The sequence below is a fragment of the Numenius arquata genome, chromosome 13, assembly GCF_964106895.1.
Source record: "Numenius arquata chromosome 13, bNumArq3.hap1.1, whole genome shotgun sequence".
Taxonomy (NCBI): Eukaryota; Metazoa; Chordata; class Aves; order Charadriiformes; family Scolopacidae; genus Numenius; species Numenius arquata.
In genome coordinates, this window is record NC_133588.1 from 10,590,390 (window position 1) to 10,605,679 (window position 15,290).

General features: G+C 52.5%; 3 protein-coding genes across 4 annotated transcripts; 2 read left to right on the top strand and 1 right to left on the bottom strand.

The window, feature by feature from the left end:
• Positions 1-834: 834 nt before the first annotated feature.
• On the top strand, positions 835-10,289 carry TERF2 (telomeric repeat binding factor 2). The gene is made up of 10 exons (XM_074158044.1): positions 835-1,010; positions 1,200-1,295; positions 1,841-1,971; positions 2,265-2,351; positions 3,020-3,166; positions 3,595-3,983; positions 4,544-4,930; positions 7,312-7,397; positions 8,106-8,158; positions 9,245-10,289. The coding sequence occupies exons 1-10, from the start codon at positions 842-844 to the stop codon at positions 9,401-9,403; spliced, it is 1,704 nt and encodes a 567-aa protein (XP_074014145.1). The 5' UTR covers positions 835-841; the 3' UTR covers positions 9,404-10,289.
• A 483-nt stretch (positions 10,290-10,772) lies between these two features.
• TMED6 (transmembrane p24 trafficking protein 6) lies at positions 10,773-13,720 on the top strand. Its single transcript, XM_074158158.1, has 4 exons — positions 10,773-11,376; positions 12,473-12,599; positions 12,837-12,988; positions 13,167-13,720. The coding sequence occupies exons 1-4, from the start codon at positions 11,179-11,181 to the stop codon at positions 13,389-13,391; spliced, it is 702 nt and encodes a 233-aa protein (XP_074014259.1). The 5' UTR covers positions 10,773-11,178; the 3' UTR covers positions 13,392-13,720.
• A 276-nt stretch (positions 13,721-13,996) lies between these two features.
• Positions 13,997-15,234, bottom strand: NIP7 (nucleolar pre-rRNA processing protein NIP7). Of its 2 annotated transcripts, XM_074158096.1 has the most exons (5): positions 15,147-15,234; positions 14,950-15,036; positions 14,668-14,806; positions 14,437-14,577; positions 13,997-14,352 (listed from the first exon to the last, which is right to left on the bottom strand). In XM_074158096.1, the coding sequence occupies exons 1-5, from the start codon at positions 15,200-15,202 to the stop codon at positions 14,233-14,235; spliced, it is 543 nt and encodes a 180-aa protein (XP_074014197.1). In that variant the 5' UTR covers positions 15,203-15,234; the 3' UTR covers positions 13,997-14,232. The 2 variants fall into 2 exon arrangements, with proteins under 2 accessions (XP_074014197.1, XP_074014198.1); XM_074158097.1 differs by lacking the exon at positions 14,437-14,577 and having other exon boundaries at positions 14,009-14,352; positions 15,147-15,202.
• Positions 15,235-15,290: the final 56 nt, after the last annotated feature.

Consider the following 15,290-nt stretch of genomic DNA (forward strand, 5'->3'; position numbering starts at 1 on the left):
CGTTCCGCCGGTGAATATTTCGTTCGGAAAAGTACTTTAACCAGAGCCTGTTGTCCCGTCGCCTCCCCTCAGCCCAGGAAACAGCCGTCGGTATCGCTCCCTGCAGCCTTCCTAACGTTTAAGGGCAGTGACTCCCTGGTCCTGTGACGGGGTTGTCCCCCGTCTCCCCTCGCGCGGCCCCAGGGAGCAGCCACCCCTCTTCCTTAGGAGCAGTGCTTTTATCTCCCTTTGTTTGCCAATTAAAAAAAAAAAAAACAAAAAAAACCAACCAAAAAAATCCTGCCCAGTTTTAATGTTTTCCATTTGACACATAGATTTTTTTATATTTTTTTTTTTTCCTCTTTTTTTCCTCCAGGGGTGGAGGGCAGGGAGTATCCCGGATAACCTCACACCGGAGGAATTTTCACGTGCTTTTCCACCTCAGGTGCGATAGCCGTGCCGGGGATGCGCCCTCCCAGCGGGAGTCATCCCGGAACGGCGGAGAAACCGCCCCATCACCGGCAGGATCTGCTCGACCTTCCCCTAAACCGGCCCCTCTTGGCCCGGGATCGCCGGGGTTTCTGGTTCGTGACGCGAATTCGGAGGAATTACGGGGGAAAAAAAAGAAAATCTCTGAAACGTTTTGTAACCTGCCCTGCGGCGCCCCGCCCGCCCGACAGGGGGCGCCAGAGCGGCGCCGCGGTGCACGCCGGGAGCTGTAGGTGCGGTGGGCGATTTGGCGCGGTGCATGCCGGGAGTTGTAGGCGCATGCTCGGGAATACGCCACTCGCGCCCCAGGGGCGGGGCTGCGCCTGGGCGTCATCGTCACTTCCGCTCGGGCCTGACGTCAGTTCCTGGCGGGATGGGGAAGCGGGTGAAGGGCGCTCGGCGGGAGGGGATGGCGGCGCGGGGTGGCGTCCCCGAGGAGGCGGTGAACCGCTGCGTCCTGCAGTTCTATTTCTACCAGGCCATGGCGGCCTACCGCGCCGGGCGGTACAGCGACTTCCGTCAGCTCCGTGACGTCATGCAGGGTGGGCCGCGCGGGCCGAGCTGAGAGGAGGAGGCGGGCTGGGGGTGAGGGGAGCGGGGACACGGCGGGGGGAAAGGGCAGGCCGGGCTGCGCGGTGAGGGAGAGAGCCGGGGCGGCTACGAGGGGGGAGCGGGGCTGGGGCCGGGGCTGGCCCGTGCTGTATCGCTGTAATCTGCCCTTCGTTCCACAGCGCTGCTTTTGCGGCCCCTGGAGAAGGAGCCCGTGGTGGCCAAGATGCTGCGCATAATGCAGTTCCTGTCACAGATTGAGGAAGGCGAGAACCTCGGTGGGTCCCCAACCCTCTCAGCAAGGCCCTAGGGAGAGCCCTGTCTTGTCTTGCAGCCCGCTCCCCCAGCTGGAGCATGCCTTGTTCTGTGGCTTTGTCCCCTGCAGCTCCCAGGAGCTGTGTTTCTGCACAGAGTAGAGCTCTGGGATGAAACTCTTAAGCTGTAGGAGCTTTCCCATAAGCATGAGGGGCGAGAGACCATGGCTGTTCATGCCTGCATTGCACTGCTGTAGCAAGTGAAAGGCTGCTGCCCTTAGGCAGGAGCAGTGTACTCGAATTCAAGCTCCAGGGCTGTCCTACTATCTGAATGCACCCCTCAGCTTCTGAAATGCTCCCTCTGGTTCAGTTGTTGGTAGTCAGGTGGTGCTTCTGTAGCTTTCCATGCCTGTGGGGGGAAACTTGCAGTTTAGGCAGTTGGCAGTCAGCCTGCCATTCTCCTCAGTAGCTCTAGAATTTGCAGTCAAAGCTGAGCAAATCGAGTAACTAGCTGTCTGTAAGGCATTGCTGTGAACACTTTGTAAAACAGCACCTGTTAATTCTCGTAGATTGTACCTTTGATAAAGATTCAGAGCTCACCCCTCTCGAATCGGCAATCGGTGTCCTGGAGCTCATTCAGAAGGAGTTCTCTGTGGCTGAGAAGACAATGGAAACTGTTCAGAAAATGGTGAAGGAAGCTGTAAGACCTTTTTCTTTTTTGATTAATATTTTGCTCATCTTTTGTCTTAGAAAGGTCTTGCGTAAGTGACAGTGAGAATTGCCTCGCATGTAGAATACCATAGTTAGTACTGACTTGGCTGCAGACACATATCATCAGTGTATGTACTTCTTCATCAGTTAATGTAGAAGTTGTTGTACTAAGCTGTTACCTGCATGCCATACTTGCTTATTTTACATGCTTTTCCAAGCTGGTTTAGAGAGTATAGGCAATTCAATGTCAACAGAGAAATTGGTGTTTGTTTTTTTCTGTAGGCTGTTATTGTCTGCATCAAAAACAGAGAGTTTGATAAAGCTTCAAAAATTGTAAAGAGACACATAGGGAAGGACCCTAAAAGTCAGGTGAGTCTGCACCGGAATGAAAGATGACTGTTTGAGGCCTGTGCGATATGTCTTACGGGGTGCTTGGGAGTGGGGATATTTGGAGGTGGCCTGAGATGTCTTACAGGGTATTGGCAGAGGGAGCAGTGACTCATGTTGCAGGAATAAAATGTTTCCCTGAGAAGCATGCCCCTTAGAGAAACCTGAGCAAGAAGACTGGGTAGGGGTGATGAAAGGGAAAGAGTCCTCCGTGAAAGGTGGACTCTCAGTATCGTGCATTTCTAAAGCATGTTCATCGTCACTTTGGAGCTCCCTCTGTTACTCACGTTCCCTCGTGTATCTTCATGGGTCTTCCAGGCATCAGCATTCATCCTTTACCTCGAGGCAAACTCAAGCTCATGTGTAGAACAGGAGTTCATAAGCAGGGCTGGTTCTGAAAGCGGGAAGAGTCCCTGTTTCTATTTCTGTAGGCAGTGTAGTGTCTTGGGCGCTGGAAGCAAAAAGTCAGAGGTGCTGAAATAAGATGGCTCTCCCGTTCCTCTGGTCTTTTCCCAGCCTTATGTCAGTGTAAATTACTTGTACCTGGAAAATGTCAAATAGGAAAGGCCCAATCCTTGTGCAGATCCTAGCTCCTGCAGTTGGCATTTATACCCTTGTACTGATTTAGAGCTTTCTTACCTCTTCTCTAGAAAAAGAGGAATGAGTTGCTGACTGTTATCCGGGAGCAGAATGCCACTCATCCAATGGTCAAAAACTTTTCTTACAAGAACTTCCAGCAGAACATGTTTCAGTTCCTGAAGACCTACGTGGATGATTCGGAGCCACTGCTGCTAACGGTACGTGTCTGCCCTGCTTACCTGGCTTCCCGTCCTGCACTTGCTTCTGCCCCAGTGAGGGGCAGCAGGAGAACGGCATGAGATGCAGACCTGGGGAGAACTGACACTTACTTTGCTATAAGGCAATGAAATACAGTAATTTGGCTTCCAAGTGCCTGCTGTGCCAGTAATGAGTTAGAGCTTAGGCACCTGATTAACAGCGGGTTGAATCCAAAATACTTTAAACTCCGTCCATTCCTAAAAGGTTTATACAGTTGAACCCATTTTTTCAATCCATGTAACAGGTTTTAATTGATAGACATGAACTCTGCACATGGTGCCGATTGAACTGGGAATAGCAGCTTAAAATATCTTTGGGAGGGGATAAAATTGAATGGTAGTCTGGGGAATCGTCTTTATAACAGTTACGTGCTTTTTCTCTCTCCAAGATAATAAAAAAGACTTTGAGTTCAGAACATGCTGAAGAACCAAAATGCCCGTCAGTGACTCCTGAGTCTGCAAATGGGCCAAAGGACCAGGCAGCAGCTCTGGAGCCCTTGGGAAGGACAAATCCCTCTCCAGAGCCAGCAAAAGACCTGGAGGGAGCTCCTAACCCTGCAGAAAGGGGGGACGACCCCACGGCAGCTCCTGAGCCTATGGAAGGAGCTAGTGACTCTGCAGCAGCTCCCGAGCCTATGGAAGGAGCTACTGAGCCAGCAACAGCTCCTGAATATATGATAGAAGTGGTTAATACCCTGGAAGAGGATTCAGAGCCTATGGAAATATCTAAAGCAGCAGCTCCGGAACTTCCAGGAGTGTCCTTCAGGGACTTGGAAAGGTGGGCAGAAGAGTCTGGCCCTGCATTTTGGATGAAGTGTGGCAGCAGTTCTCTTCTGAGGGGTAGTTTGTTCTGTCCAGGCAGCTCTTAACTTCCCAAAATGCCAGCCCAAGCAGGTCTGCCCAAGCAAGCCGCAAAGGCCATCGGTGTAAGGCTTCTGCCTGGATCACAGTAAAAATGTTAAGGTGGTCTGTGTTTTTTTGTTTTGTTTGTGTTTTTTTTTTATCTGAAGATACGTAATACTTTTCTAAACTAGGGAAGGAGGCCAGTGGCTGCCAGAAGGTTTGCTCTCATGGAGCAGCTTTTGGTACCCGTATGGTTCAGCCCTTAGTCAGTGGCACATGGGCCATGGGAATGTTCTCTCAAGACCTGCTTCCCGGGTACTCCTCACTGTTTAGAAGGAAGGCAGACTGAAGGGCTGGGAATGCCCTCTTCAATAGATTTTATTTGCACCCTAAGGCCAATTGAGGGTCACACCATAGGGGAAGAGCCTGTTTTCAGTGAAGTGGAGCCACCTTGGTGATATCTTTACAACCTTCTCAGTTCTGTTTATTTTGTAGGCAGCCCTCTGGAACTGTAACCACGTATGGGATTTCTGTTCTGAGAGAAGCTTTCAAGATCTTGTCGGACTCCCAGGATTCTGATGCACTCTTCACCAAACTGGACGAAACAGACTTTTCTTTACCCAAGCAACTGTCTCCTTCTGTATCCCACAGAACCAAGAGACGGAAAGAAGAGGAGAGTCAAGACTCTGAGATTTCAGACCCTCCTGAAATATCCCATAAGGGCAAACGCTTGTTGACCATAAGCAAGCTGGTCATGGAAGAAGACAACCAGTACAGCGAGTTGAGTGAGAGCCCAGACTCTTCCCAGGAGCCAGTTGTATCTTCTGCTTCCAGACCTGTTCAGAAAGTGCATGACCAGCCTGTATCCACTAAGAGTGCCAAGTATGAAGCCCATCTCTTGTGGTATATTCTAATCTGCACCCAATCTCTTGACTTGCAGCTGGCATCGGTAGCATGAACAACAGAAACCTTTATAATTAATTTAAGATGAGTATATTGACCATCCTTGTTCGCTAGCATATGTGGAACTGGGCAAAGTAAATGCTCTGTTGTCTTTACACTTTACTGTTTGGTTAATGGAGAGGAGAAAATGATCCAGCTTCCACTGGCAATGAGTCAGAGGTACTGCAGTTAGTATTGGTAGGTGATTCCAGCACGTGTATCACAGGTAACGCGTGTTTCTCTGCACTTTGGTTAGTGATGCTGAAGCTGGAAAGAGTTCATAGATGCATCTTGTGGAACAAATTAAAATCTCCTTTCCACCTCATGAGAAATACAACACTGACCTAGTTAAAGTTCTTTTTTCCTGAAACCTGTGTTGGCTAAGAAACTCCAGCTGTAGCTTTGTGACTGTTTCTTCAATATGTTATTGCTTACCTTGCAGCTGAAATGACAGCAATAAGAGGTAGGGGCATGTTAGTGTTTTTTTTCCTTTTTATAAGGATTTCCCATAGAAAACAGCAAAGTAGGCTTACCAGCAGAAGTCTAAAATTAACACTGATAAGAGACTCTTAGCTTTAGAGTCTGATGAGTATCTCCTGTGGGCTGCAGCAGGGTGTAACAAAGCTTCCTGCTTAAATGTCTGGGTTGCTCTTTTTTGCTTAGTGAAGTTGCATAGCAGCCAGCAGTAATGATGCTTTGGATCCCCAGGAGTGAAGCTGGGAGGACTGAGGAGAGTTTGATGTCGTTAAAAAGATAAACGAAACACATTTTCCCTTAAGTTCCTGGCTTAAGAATGTCAAGAACAGAAAGGTTTGGTTTTGAAGGGCAGGCAGCAAACATCCCGGTGCTCTGTGTAGCTTGGCTGCTCTGGAGATGGACTGTCTTTCGCTGAAGCACGGGAGAGTGGCTGCAAGTAGAGATGTGCTGTAGTGTAGCTGGCATTGGTGCAAATGGTGGTGGAATCTCAGATGCCTTGCTGATGTGTCTTGCTCAGGGTTAAGCTAATTGTCGGAGATGATGCTCAGAAGGGATTTCTAACATGCACCACCCCCCATGTTATCTACTTCCTCGAGTGATCCGAGAATTCTACTTAATAAATTTCCTGGGTTTTTTAAAGCAGTTGTGAGCAGTGATGCTTGATCTCTCTGCTTTTCTCCGGTAGTACATTACAACTGACATTGCTGTCCCTAGGATATGTCTGGAGTTTATTTTGAGGGTGCTGGGGAATGTTGTGGGGATAGGATGGTGTTTTGTGAACTCTTCCAGAGCAGAGTGCTGTGTCTGACTGCACTGGCAAGGGGCCGGACGCGGTGACTCGGGTGTGATGCTTTCCCATCCTGTGCCAGGTGCGTAAAGCAAGGGTTGGTGCTGGATCAGGAAGGAGCCCGGAGTGGGGCTGATGCTGCGCTGCTGACGCTGGCTTGAGCAATTCTCGAGTTTCAGGGCTGCCGCTGTGCGAGTTGGTTTCCAGTTCACCTGGAAAGTGATCTGTTGTCTGTGCTGCTTGTGGGGATGTCTTGTCTTGAAGCCTTTAACTGGCTCATGGTAGCAGTGGTGCTAATGACAGATGTCTGGAAATCTAATCGGGTGCATCTCTGCCAGTAGCTGGTTCTCAAATTTTTTATGTGCAAGTAAGAGGGGCTCAACGGTCCAACTGCAAGTAAGAATAGAGAACAGCTATTTTCTTGTAGTTATAAATAGCTTCAATTATGCTGGATGTGATAGCCTTGGGTGAACCTTTTGAAGTGCTGGTTGATTGTTGTTTGGGTTTTTTTTAACGTTTATTTAACGTTTCATCTGACAAGTTTGTGCTTGAGGATTGGAAGCGGGTGACAGCATTGAGGCACTTGATCTCAGAGAGAGGCCTCTGTAGCTTGGTTGACCTCAGCAGTGTTAGTAGTGAAACAGTAAGAATTAAATGCTTCTTGGGAAGACTAAAGGCTTCTCCTCTGCGCTGTTGGCAAGTCTGTGCCATACAGGAAGGCCTGGGGAGTCCAGCTCTGTGTGTCTGTTTGCTGTGAGTGCTTAATTGTGTAGTTAATACACAGTCACTTGTTTTTGCAAATGCGGGCTTGAAAATACAATACACCACTTGTATTTGAGTATATATTGCACGCCTTACCTTCAGACGGGGGCTCCTAAGGATTCATTCCCCCTCAGAGAGGAGTGGAGGAGGTGGCAGCGTGTTTACGTATTGCTTTCTGGGTGCATTTCTCCGCACTTCACGCTCGCCACAGGCTTGCCTGCTGTGGCCCTGCGCCTTCTCCCCCTAAAATATTCTCCCAAGCCAGTAGCTGAAGTAAATGCTTGCCTGCTTTCAGGTCCTTCCAAAGAAGGTGGAACAGCTCATACGGCGAAGAAGCAAAAGACAGTTGGAGTGAGGAGGATGAGCTCTTCTCAGATGTGGGTAAGAACAGAGTTGCTGTTGCAGGTGTTAATTGATGATGATCCTGGCCTTGTGGCTCATTCGTGAGTGTCCTGCCACCTTCTGTGTGACTGGATTTTGAACACAGAAATCCTAAAAGCCCAAGAAAATAGGTGGTTGTCCAACTCTGAGATATCTGTTCTTTGTACCTCTGACCTAAAATGTATGCTAAAATCTCCTGTTCCAGTGTCCCATAAGCTAATAATGCTTAGCTTACAGGATATAAATACTGGAAATACAGCTCTTGCCCCGTTCCCGCTTTAGCGCCATGAAATACAGATTAAGTTTACCCTTTCAGCCGGATCAGTTTTCCAGTCCAGTTCCCTTTGCAGCTCGATGCACAGCTTAGCTGGTGAAAAAGAGCGGACAATGGATGTCTGCTTTCAGCCTCAACATACAGCATAGCCGTGTCCTGGATGGATGCCCCCGGTCTTGATGTACTGGCTAGTTTAAAACAGATCTTACTGGAAAGCTTTCACATGAAGCAACTGGGGCTTGAAACGGAACGGCCGTCCTTGCTGTAGCTGCAGAAAAGGGAGGGATAAAGGAATTTGGTTTCATTGTCTATCATGGGATGTTCTCGTTGCAGACTGACTGCATAGTTCAGCAGTTGAGCCCAAGGCAGTCTCTCGAGGAGGTGAGCACCTCCTGAGTTATGGTGAAATGTAATCCTCTTGCCTTATTTTTCAGCATCGTTTGGGAGAAACAGCCACAATGCTACAGTCTTCGGTTCCAAGAAACAGGTAATGTAGAGCCCTTAAATTGTTTCAGTAAGGCCTGAAATGAGGACATGTCTGTATAGAAGAGCAAACTATGGAACGGTCTGCAATACCTTGGTGAAGATTGCAGCTCAGACCACTTCCTCAGCAGCCTGCAGTTCACTACAGCGGGGTGAGCGGCTGCTGTGCTTTTAAGTGAAGCACTGGAGGCTGGTTTGGAAAGTGATGCTTCCTGAGGCCGGTGCTTGTAATATCCAGGCTTGATCCGAGTTGTGCAGGTCTTTGCATTCACAGAGCTGGCTGGAGTTCCTCTGTTAAAACAGCCCAATTTGGTAGTTGGCTAAAGCTGTGCCTCCCACACGCCAGGCACTGGTTATGTGCATGACATCTCTTTTGCTTGATGCATGTTGTTCATAACTAGGTTTGCTGAGTTCTCCATGTACTGGAGAAGTTCAGCATCTTGTTCTGGTGAGGGACACGTGTGTGGCAGCTGTCACCTGGAAAGAGGTCTCAAGTTTGGTGCTATTAGGAACACTCACCCTTGTTTGTAGGAAGAGAGCTGCTGGCTCTTGTGCTGCTGTACGCCAGGTAGCACTTCGTTCCCAGTAACTGCTTTCTTCAGTTATTTTGCGTTTTGCCTCCAGTACAAAAATTCAAGGGAGAAGACATGAGCTTGCAGATTTATTGAGCTTGCAGATTTTTTTTTTTTTTTTAACACACTACTTGTATGCTGTTAGGCGGGGCGTAGGCAGTGAGTACTTTCTGGTGCTTGCTGTTGCATCAAAAGGTAGCTCCTCTTTTACGTGATTGGTATTGTGCTTTGGGAAGCAGAACTACTCCTGGGCTTGTGCTGGAGCTGAGTTCTCATTACTGCGTACAAGTTCTCTTACTCGTAACAGTTACGAGAGCACATCTTCAGTGGAGCGATTATTGAGTGTTGTGTGTGCTATTGACAGAACATCTCTGCCTTTCCTCCATGTTACTAGCGCAGGTGATAAGGGGAAGCTAACATGCTAGGAAAGAGTTACAGCGCAGTTCTCTGCCAAGTGCAACTCCTCCCTGGAACCGCACTCTGTACTCACAGAGCACTAATTACCTGCTCTTTTGTAGAAATGGACAATACAGGAGAGCGAGTGGATCAAAGAAGGCGTGAAGAAGTTTGGAGAAGGGAGATGGAAGGCCATTTGCCAGAAATACCCCTTCCAGAACCGCACGCCAGTGATGATCAAGGATCGCTGGCGGACCATGAAAAAGCTGGGAATCCTCTGAAGTCGGGAGCCATGAGACCTTCAGCACAAAAAACCTTCTTACTTGTCTTTTGAAAGATGGACCGGAGCAACAGTAGCGGGGAGGCTGCTGTGCTCATTCCTGGTGTGTGTTGGGGCTGGTTTGGTGAGCCCCTCTGGCTCATGGTACCCAAGACTGCTGCAGCAGATGGAACCACGTCTGACAAGAACCGAGGAGCTTTGTGTCTCAAGTTGTAGCTGCAAGGTTTAGGTCTTCTGCAGTTGGCAGAAGCTGCACAGCCTGATTGCACGTGCTCAGAAACGGCCTGGATCAGGACTTCCTTTTCCACCTGACAACTGCAGCATTCGTAGAATGAATCCCAACCTGATGGGCTACTGAAATGACAGTTTTCTCTGTTCAGAGGCTATGGTAGGATAATCCCATCAGTGGCTATTTTAATGTGTTTTAATTTTCTAAACTGTGAATCTCTTGTTTCATCTGTTTACTCTCAGTCCCTTGTGGGAGAGAAGCAGCACGTAGTCCCAGAGCTTCTGGGGAGAAGAAGAGATTAGGCAAGGTGATCTGCTTAGATTTGTTATTTTTTTTTTTCCCCCGTATTTTTTTTTTCTGCTTTATACATGACAAGTCTGCAACTGGCAATTTCTCCCTCCCAGCTTTGAGGCTTTAAAAACATTATTTTTTTGTTTCAATACTCAAAATGTTGGTTGCTCCCATGTTAAAAAGTTCAAGTGCTTACTGATTTTGGTCATGTCTTACTGGCACTTCTCTCTCCCGGTCATGTCCCCTTCCTGTGTGTGTGATCCCTGCAAGTGTACGAGCTCCAAGGGTGCTGCCTGTTCCCTGCCTTCAGGTGCCAAAGCTGGAGTCCATTCTGTAAAATAAAGTTCCTGTCTTGTTGGATATCCTGAGTTGTAGTAAGTGTGAACTTATAGCTCACGGGTGGAAATGCGGCAGTTTGGGGTACTGCCTGCTCGCTACCCCACTGGGGCACACACCACACCAGGAACGTGGGGCTCCCCATCTGCCTCCTGGGCTGGCTTAGGGCTGGGGGTGTTGGGTCGGCAGCTGTTTGGGGTGCAGCAGCGATGCCCTGAAGGTATGAGTAGCTGACGCATTGGTGTAGGCATGAAGCAGAAGCTTCTGGACTAATTTCTGTTGAAGTCAAAGGGCAGGGGAGGTATGGGAGCATTTTCTAAAAGCAGCCTCTCTTGGCAGCGTTCCCACAGAGTCAGGGCTGGGGAGAAGTCTGTTTGGTAGCACCTGCTTCCCCTCTGTCCTTCAGCAGCAGCTGCTGGAATGAACTTCCCTCGTCACCTGGCTGTGGCTGTGCCTTTCCTTCCCCTTCTGCTTGTAAAACTGTTTTCCTGGGGTGGGAGCAGGGAAAGGTGTTGCAGACCAAGGCTTTGCTCTAAGAAACTGGAAGTTTCTTGCAGTAAAACTCTTTTCCTACTTAATTTGCTTGTTCAGAAGACACAGACTGGCAGACCGTTGGCCAGCAAGGGGAGCGGGGCTGGCTGGGGACCAGCTCTGTGCAGCTGGGAGGTGCTGCTGGTGACTGTGGTGCTTCTTCACAGTAACCCCAACCTCTGCAGAAGGTCTCAGCTGGGTGAGCTCTAATGTGGACGAGTCAGACCAGCTCCTGCTCTGCACTGAGATCACCTTGAGGAGCAGAGCCTGTGCCGTGCTCCTCCTGACACCGGTGCTGCTGCGGAGCAGTTAATGATTACCCCTGCCACCTCGGGTCCCCGCTCCTGCCCTGCCCCAGCGGGAGGGAGCGCTGGAGGCTGGGAAGCAGGATGCTGCTGCTGGTGCTCCTGGCACTGCTGCTGGGCCCCGCTGGCTGCCCCAAGACAGAGCCCCTGAGCGGGTCCGGCCAGGAGCCCCTCTTCCGTGGGGCAGATCGCTACGACTTTGCCATCGTCATCCCTGCCGGCGCCGTGGAGTGCTTCTGGCAGTTTGCACACCAGAGCGGCAACTTCTTCTTCAGCTACGAGGTGAGTGCTGTGGGACGTGTCCCGGGAGGCTGTCAGCACGGTGCAGCTGCCGATGGGGTTGGGGAATGGTGGTGCTGCTGGTGACCGCTGCCTCCTCTGGGGGTGCAGCAGGTCCTGTGGCGGGTGATCTTCCGTTGCCTTAGTCCTGTGACCAGGCTTATGTGCAGAGGAAGACCCTGTGGGTTGAAGGCCATGTGCCAGCTGAACTCCAGACCTGCTGCCCCCGGGGTGGAGATGGTTTGCCTTGTGAGGGAAAGGCCCTTGGTCGAGACAGGGAATGGTTGCAGTCACTTAGATGCTTCATTTCAGGGACCGTGCTTTCTTGGGCATCATCAATCCTGTTTATTTTTATAAATACTTGTTTTAAAAATTTAAAGAGAACTCTGGACGTGGTGCCCGAGCTTCTGGAGCTCGCTCACAGAGAGCTGGGGGTGTCCCGGCACTGCAGGGAGCTCTGCCCTTCATTGGGCTGGCTGGAGGCTGTTATGCAACTCTTGACTCTCCTCTGAGCTGCAGCTGGAAGGTACACCGAAGGTCTCAGGCACAGCCCTGTCTGCTTGTCCCTACGCTCTGTCCCCTTCCCACAGGGGAAACTGCAGCCTTTTATCTCCTGTTTACACTAGGCTGGTTGAAGGAGAGCCGGGGCACGGCTGTGCCCAGCGCTGGCAGCTTCCCCCTGGCTCTGCACTCGGCAGAGCAGCCCCACAGAACATGGCACGGCCCTGGGGCTCAGCACAGCTCCATTTCCCAGTGCTCCAGCAGCTGGCAGAACCTGATCCAGGCGGCAAGAAGCCAGGATGGGCCTGTGGGGTGGGAGACACGGGGCCTGTGAGCACCTTCAGCACCGTGTATGGGTGTTGGGAACTGCAGGGTTCATTACACGAGGCTGCAGATAACGGGGGTTTCTTTTACACGTAGCTGGAGGCTATTTCGGGCCTCAGCTCATAGTAATGAAGGGGCCAGCTCCTCACGGGACCCCAGACCAACCCCCAGTAGAGGTCCCTGCCCTGTGCACAAGGGCTCCCGTGGGCTCCCATCTGCTTACCGGGTGCAGAGCCAGGCTCACCAATCCCTCTCGGGTGTTTCCTGCCTCCAGGTCCAGCGGGCGACAGGGATTGCCAACAGCAGGAACATCATGGCCACAGCGAGCGACCCCAACGGCTTCCAGCTTGGTATTTCCCAGGACGTGCGAGGACAGATCAACTTCCTCACCAAGGAAACAGGTCACCGCTGCCCCTGTCCCTGCCCAGCCCACCTGCAGGCAGGCAGGAGGCTGGGGGCTGCCAGGTCCCAGCCAGCATCTCTGAGCCTGCTCAGATGGCCAGCGCTTCCCAGAGCATTGATCAGTCTGATCACTCCTTCCTCCCTAATGGGGAGGATGAGGGTCGAGTGCTGGGGATGGGTCTGCCTGGCAGCAGCTCTCCTACTCGGGAAACAGTAATACCCATTTCTCTCTGCAGGTTTCTACCAGCTGTGCCTGGACAACCGGCAAAGCCACTTTGGCTTCATGCAGGTGTATCTCAACTTTGGTGTCTACTATGAAGGCTTCAATGCCGAAAACAAGCAGCCAGAAGAGAAGAAAGAGCTGAACACCACACTGGAGGCAATAGAGGTAAGTGTCAAGGTGACCACAGGGTGCTCCAACAGGCATGTCCTCCCAAGGGAACCAAGAAGAGTGTTTGCCATTGGCTGAGCTGCAGTTTATCAGCCCAGTGGGATGTGCTCGGAGCAGCTCTGCCAGCCCCAAGCTCTGCTGTGGCCCCCCTGCTGACCACGCACCTCTCCCCCAGGTCAGCATCCAGAAGCTGCAGCTCCAGATCTTCCACATGTGGCGGTTCTACAACTTCGCCCGAATGCGGAAAGGGTCCGACTCCTTCCTCCTGGAGTCCAACTACAACTATGTCAATTGGTGGTCGATGGCTCAGAGCTGCGTCATTGTCCTTTCCGGGGTCCTGCAGCTCTACTTCTTGAAGCGTCTCTTCAACGTGCAAACCTCCAGCAGGCAGAAGTGCTAGCAGCACCTGGAACCGTGGGCAGGACCACAGCCCAGCCTGCTGCTGCCTGCAGCGCTTGGGAACCAAGCTGCCACTCTGCCCCTTCGCAGAGCGGGAGGGAAGGCCGGATCCTGCTTCAAGGAGGAGGATGGAGTGTTCACCCTTCTCCTGCCTCTGGCTCTAGCCCTGCCTTGGCTGAAATCACCCCGACAGAAGAAAAGTGTGGCGCGATCGCCTGAGCTTTGTGTGCTGGGTTGGTTTGTTACACCTTTGCCCATCCTTAGTGTCCTAGTGTGCCTTTTCTACCAGCCACTCAATAAAGGAACCCCTGGCACATGCTCAGTAGAGTGATCGCAGCCTGCTGTCCATCCATCCTCTGCAAGCCCAGGTGAAGCAAGTCCTCCTTTGCAGGCAGTTGTCTGCCCCATCCCTCCCTCCCTCCCTCCCTGCAGCTCACCCCCAGGACTGCAGAGCCTCCCCTGGCCTCATCCGTGGTGCTTCTCCCCTCTGGAGTCACACCCTGGTGTGTTGCACTGTCTGAGACACTGACCCAGGCAGGCAGAGACCCACAGCCCGCCCTCCCCACCTCCTTCCTCCCTGAGACTCTGCACCAGACAACAGGCACTCTGGGAAAAGGAACAGGATTTCTTTATGTGATGGCAAGGGCAAGGCTGATGCAGGGGGAGCTCTTCCTCACACTGGAAGTAGCCTCTTCATCCCCCTCCTGGGGATTTAGGGCTGCATGCTGGTGGCTCCCACCACCTCCGCTCTGCTCAGGGTGGGTTCCCCACGGCTCCCTGTGCCACTACTGCACCAATGGTGCAGGACAAAGTCCATTCTAGCCAGAAACGCTCGAGGTCCCTTAGGTCAGCGTGTCCTCGTTCCGCACGTACTCCCCAACATCAGCCTGGTGGAACACCACGATGGCCATAGGGTCAACCTTCCGGCACTCCTGGGTAGACTTGGCAGCTACCCCAAAGCCCTGGGGGGGGATGAAGCAGAGATGAGAGAGAGTTTTCTCCACACCCCAGCCCTGGAAAGCGCAGGGGCTGCGCCAGCCACTCACCAGGGGGACATCAGCCATGGAGTACACCACCACACCCTGGTACTGCGCTGTGTTCTCTGTAATGCGGCCCAGGCCCGACTTCAGGACGTGGTTGCCGTAGAGGAAGGACTGCTCGGAGCCGGGCTTCACCCACACCTTGTACTACAAGAGAGACCCAGAGCGGTGAGGGGCTGGAGAGCCTGGTGTGGGGCGGGGGGGGGGGGGGGGCAGATGGGGGGGGCCGTGTCCCACCTTGGCGTAGGGCGCGAGGAAGTCCAGGGCTGTGACGCTGAGCCGGAACTTCTGTGTCTTGGTGAACTTCCCGAAGCAGGTGCCCAGCGACACCAGGTTGTCCCGGGGGATGCTCGTAGCCACCTTCAGCAGCTTCTCGCTGCGGGGGAGCAGACAAAGCTGGAGCGGCTCCCGGGCCCGCAGCCCCGCACGGGCTGGCACCGGAGCCCCCCCCCCCCCACGCAGGGCCTGGCTGCCCCGTCCCGTCCCGTCCCGTCCCGTTTCCCTCCCGGCCCCGCTCACCTCAGGTAGTAGACGCGGTCGCGGTGCAGGCGGAAGCAGTAGGTGCCATCGGGCCGGTCCACCAGCAGCTGGATGTTCTCGCCGATGCTGCGGGGACAGACGCGGTGAGCCCGGCCCCCTACCGCCACGGCCCTCCCGGTCCCCATCCCCTCCCCATGTCCGCTTCCTCCCGTTCCCCCCGGTCCCCGGTCCCTCACTATCGTCCCAGCTTCTCGAAGACCGTCCGCGTCTCCGCCTCGGTCAGCGGCCGCATCGCCCCGCACCGCACACGCGGGGACCGCGCCGGAACCGGAAGCAACCGCGGAGCGGAAGTGACGCGGCGGCCCGTCGAGAGCGGGCGG

What these genes read in the sequence shown, in the direction of transcription:
- TERF2 (XM_074158044.1), top strand. Translation starts at nt 842, where the DNA reads ATGGGGAAGCGGGTGAAGGGCGCTCGGCGGGAGGGGATGGCGGCGCGG. An exon ending in GCTCCGTGACGTCATGCAGG is followed by an intron (nt 1,011 to 1,199) that starts GTGGGCCGCGCG and finishes TTCGTTCCACAG; the next exon opens with CGCTGCTTTTGCGGCCCCTG. An exon ending in TGAGCTCTTCTCAGATGTGG is followed by an intron (nt 7,398 to 8,105) that starts GTAAGAACAGAG and finishes CTTATTTTTCAG; the next exon opens with CATCGTTTGGGAGAAACAGC.
- TMED6 (XM_074158158.1), top strand. Translation starts at nt 11,179, where the DNA reads ATGCTGCTGCTGGTGCTCCTGGCACTGCTGCTGGGCCCCGCTGGCTGC. An exon ending in CTTCCTCACCAAGGAAACAG is followed by an intron (nt 12,600 to 12,836) that starts GTCACCGCTGCC and finishes TTCTCTCTGCAG; the next exon opens with GTTTCTACCAGCTGTGCCTG. An exon ending in CCACACTGGAGGCAATAGAG is followed by an intron (nt 12,989 to 13,166) that starts GTAAGTGTCAAG and finishes CCTCTCCCCCAG; the next exon opens with GTCAGCATCCAGAAGCTGCA.
- NIP7 (XM_074158096.1), bottom strand. Translation starts at nt 15,202, where the DNA reads ATGCGGCCGCTGACCGAGGCGGAGACGCGGACGGTCTTCGAGAAGCTG. An exon ending in TTCGAGAAGCTGGGACGATA is followed by an intron (nt 15,037 to 15,146) that starts GTGAGGGACCGG and finishes CTGTCCCCGCAG; the next exon opens with CATCGGCGAGAACATCCAGC. An exon ending in TCCTCGCGCCCTACGCCAAG is followed by an intron (nt 14,578 to 14,667) that starts GTGGGACACGGC and finishes TCTCTCTTGTAG; the next exon opens with TACAAGGTGTGGGTGAAGCC.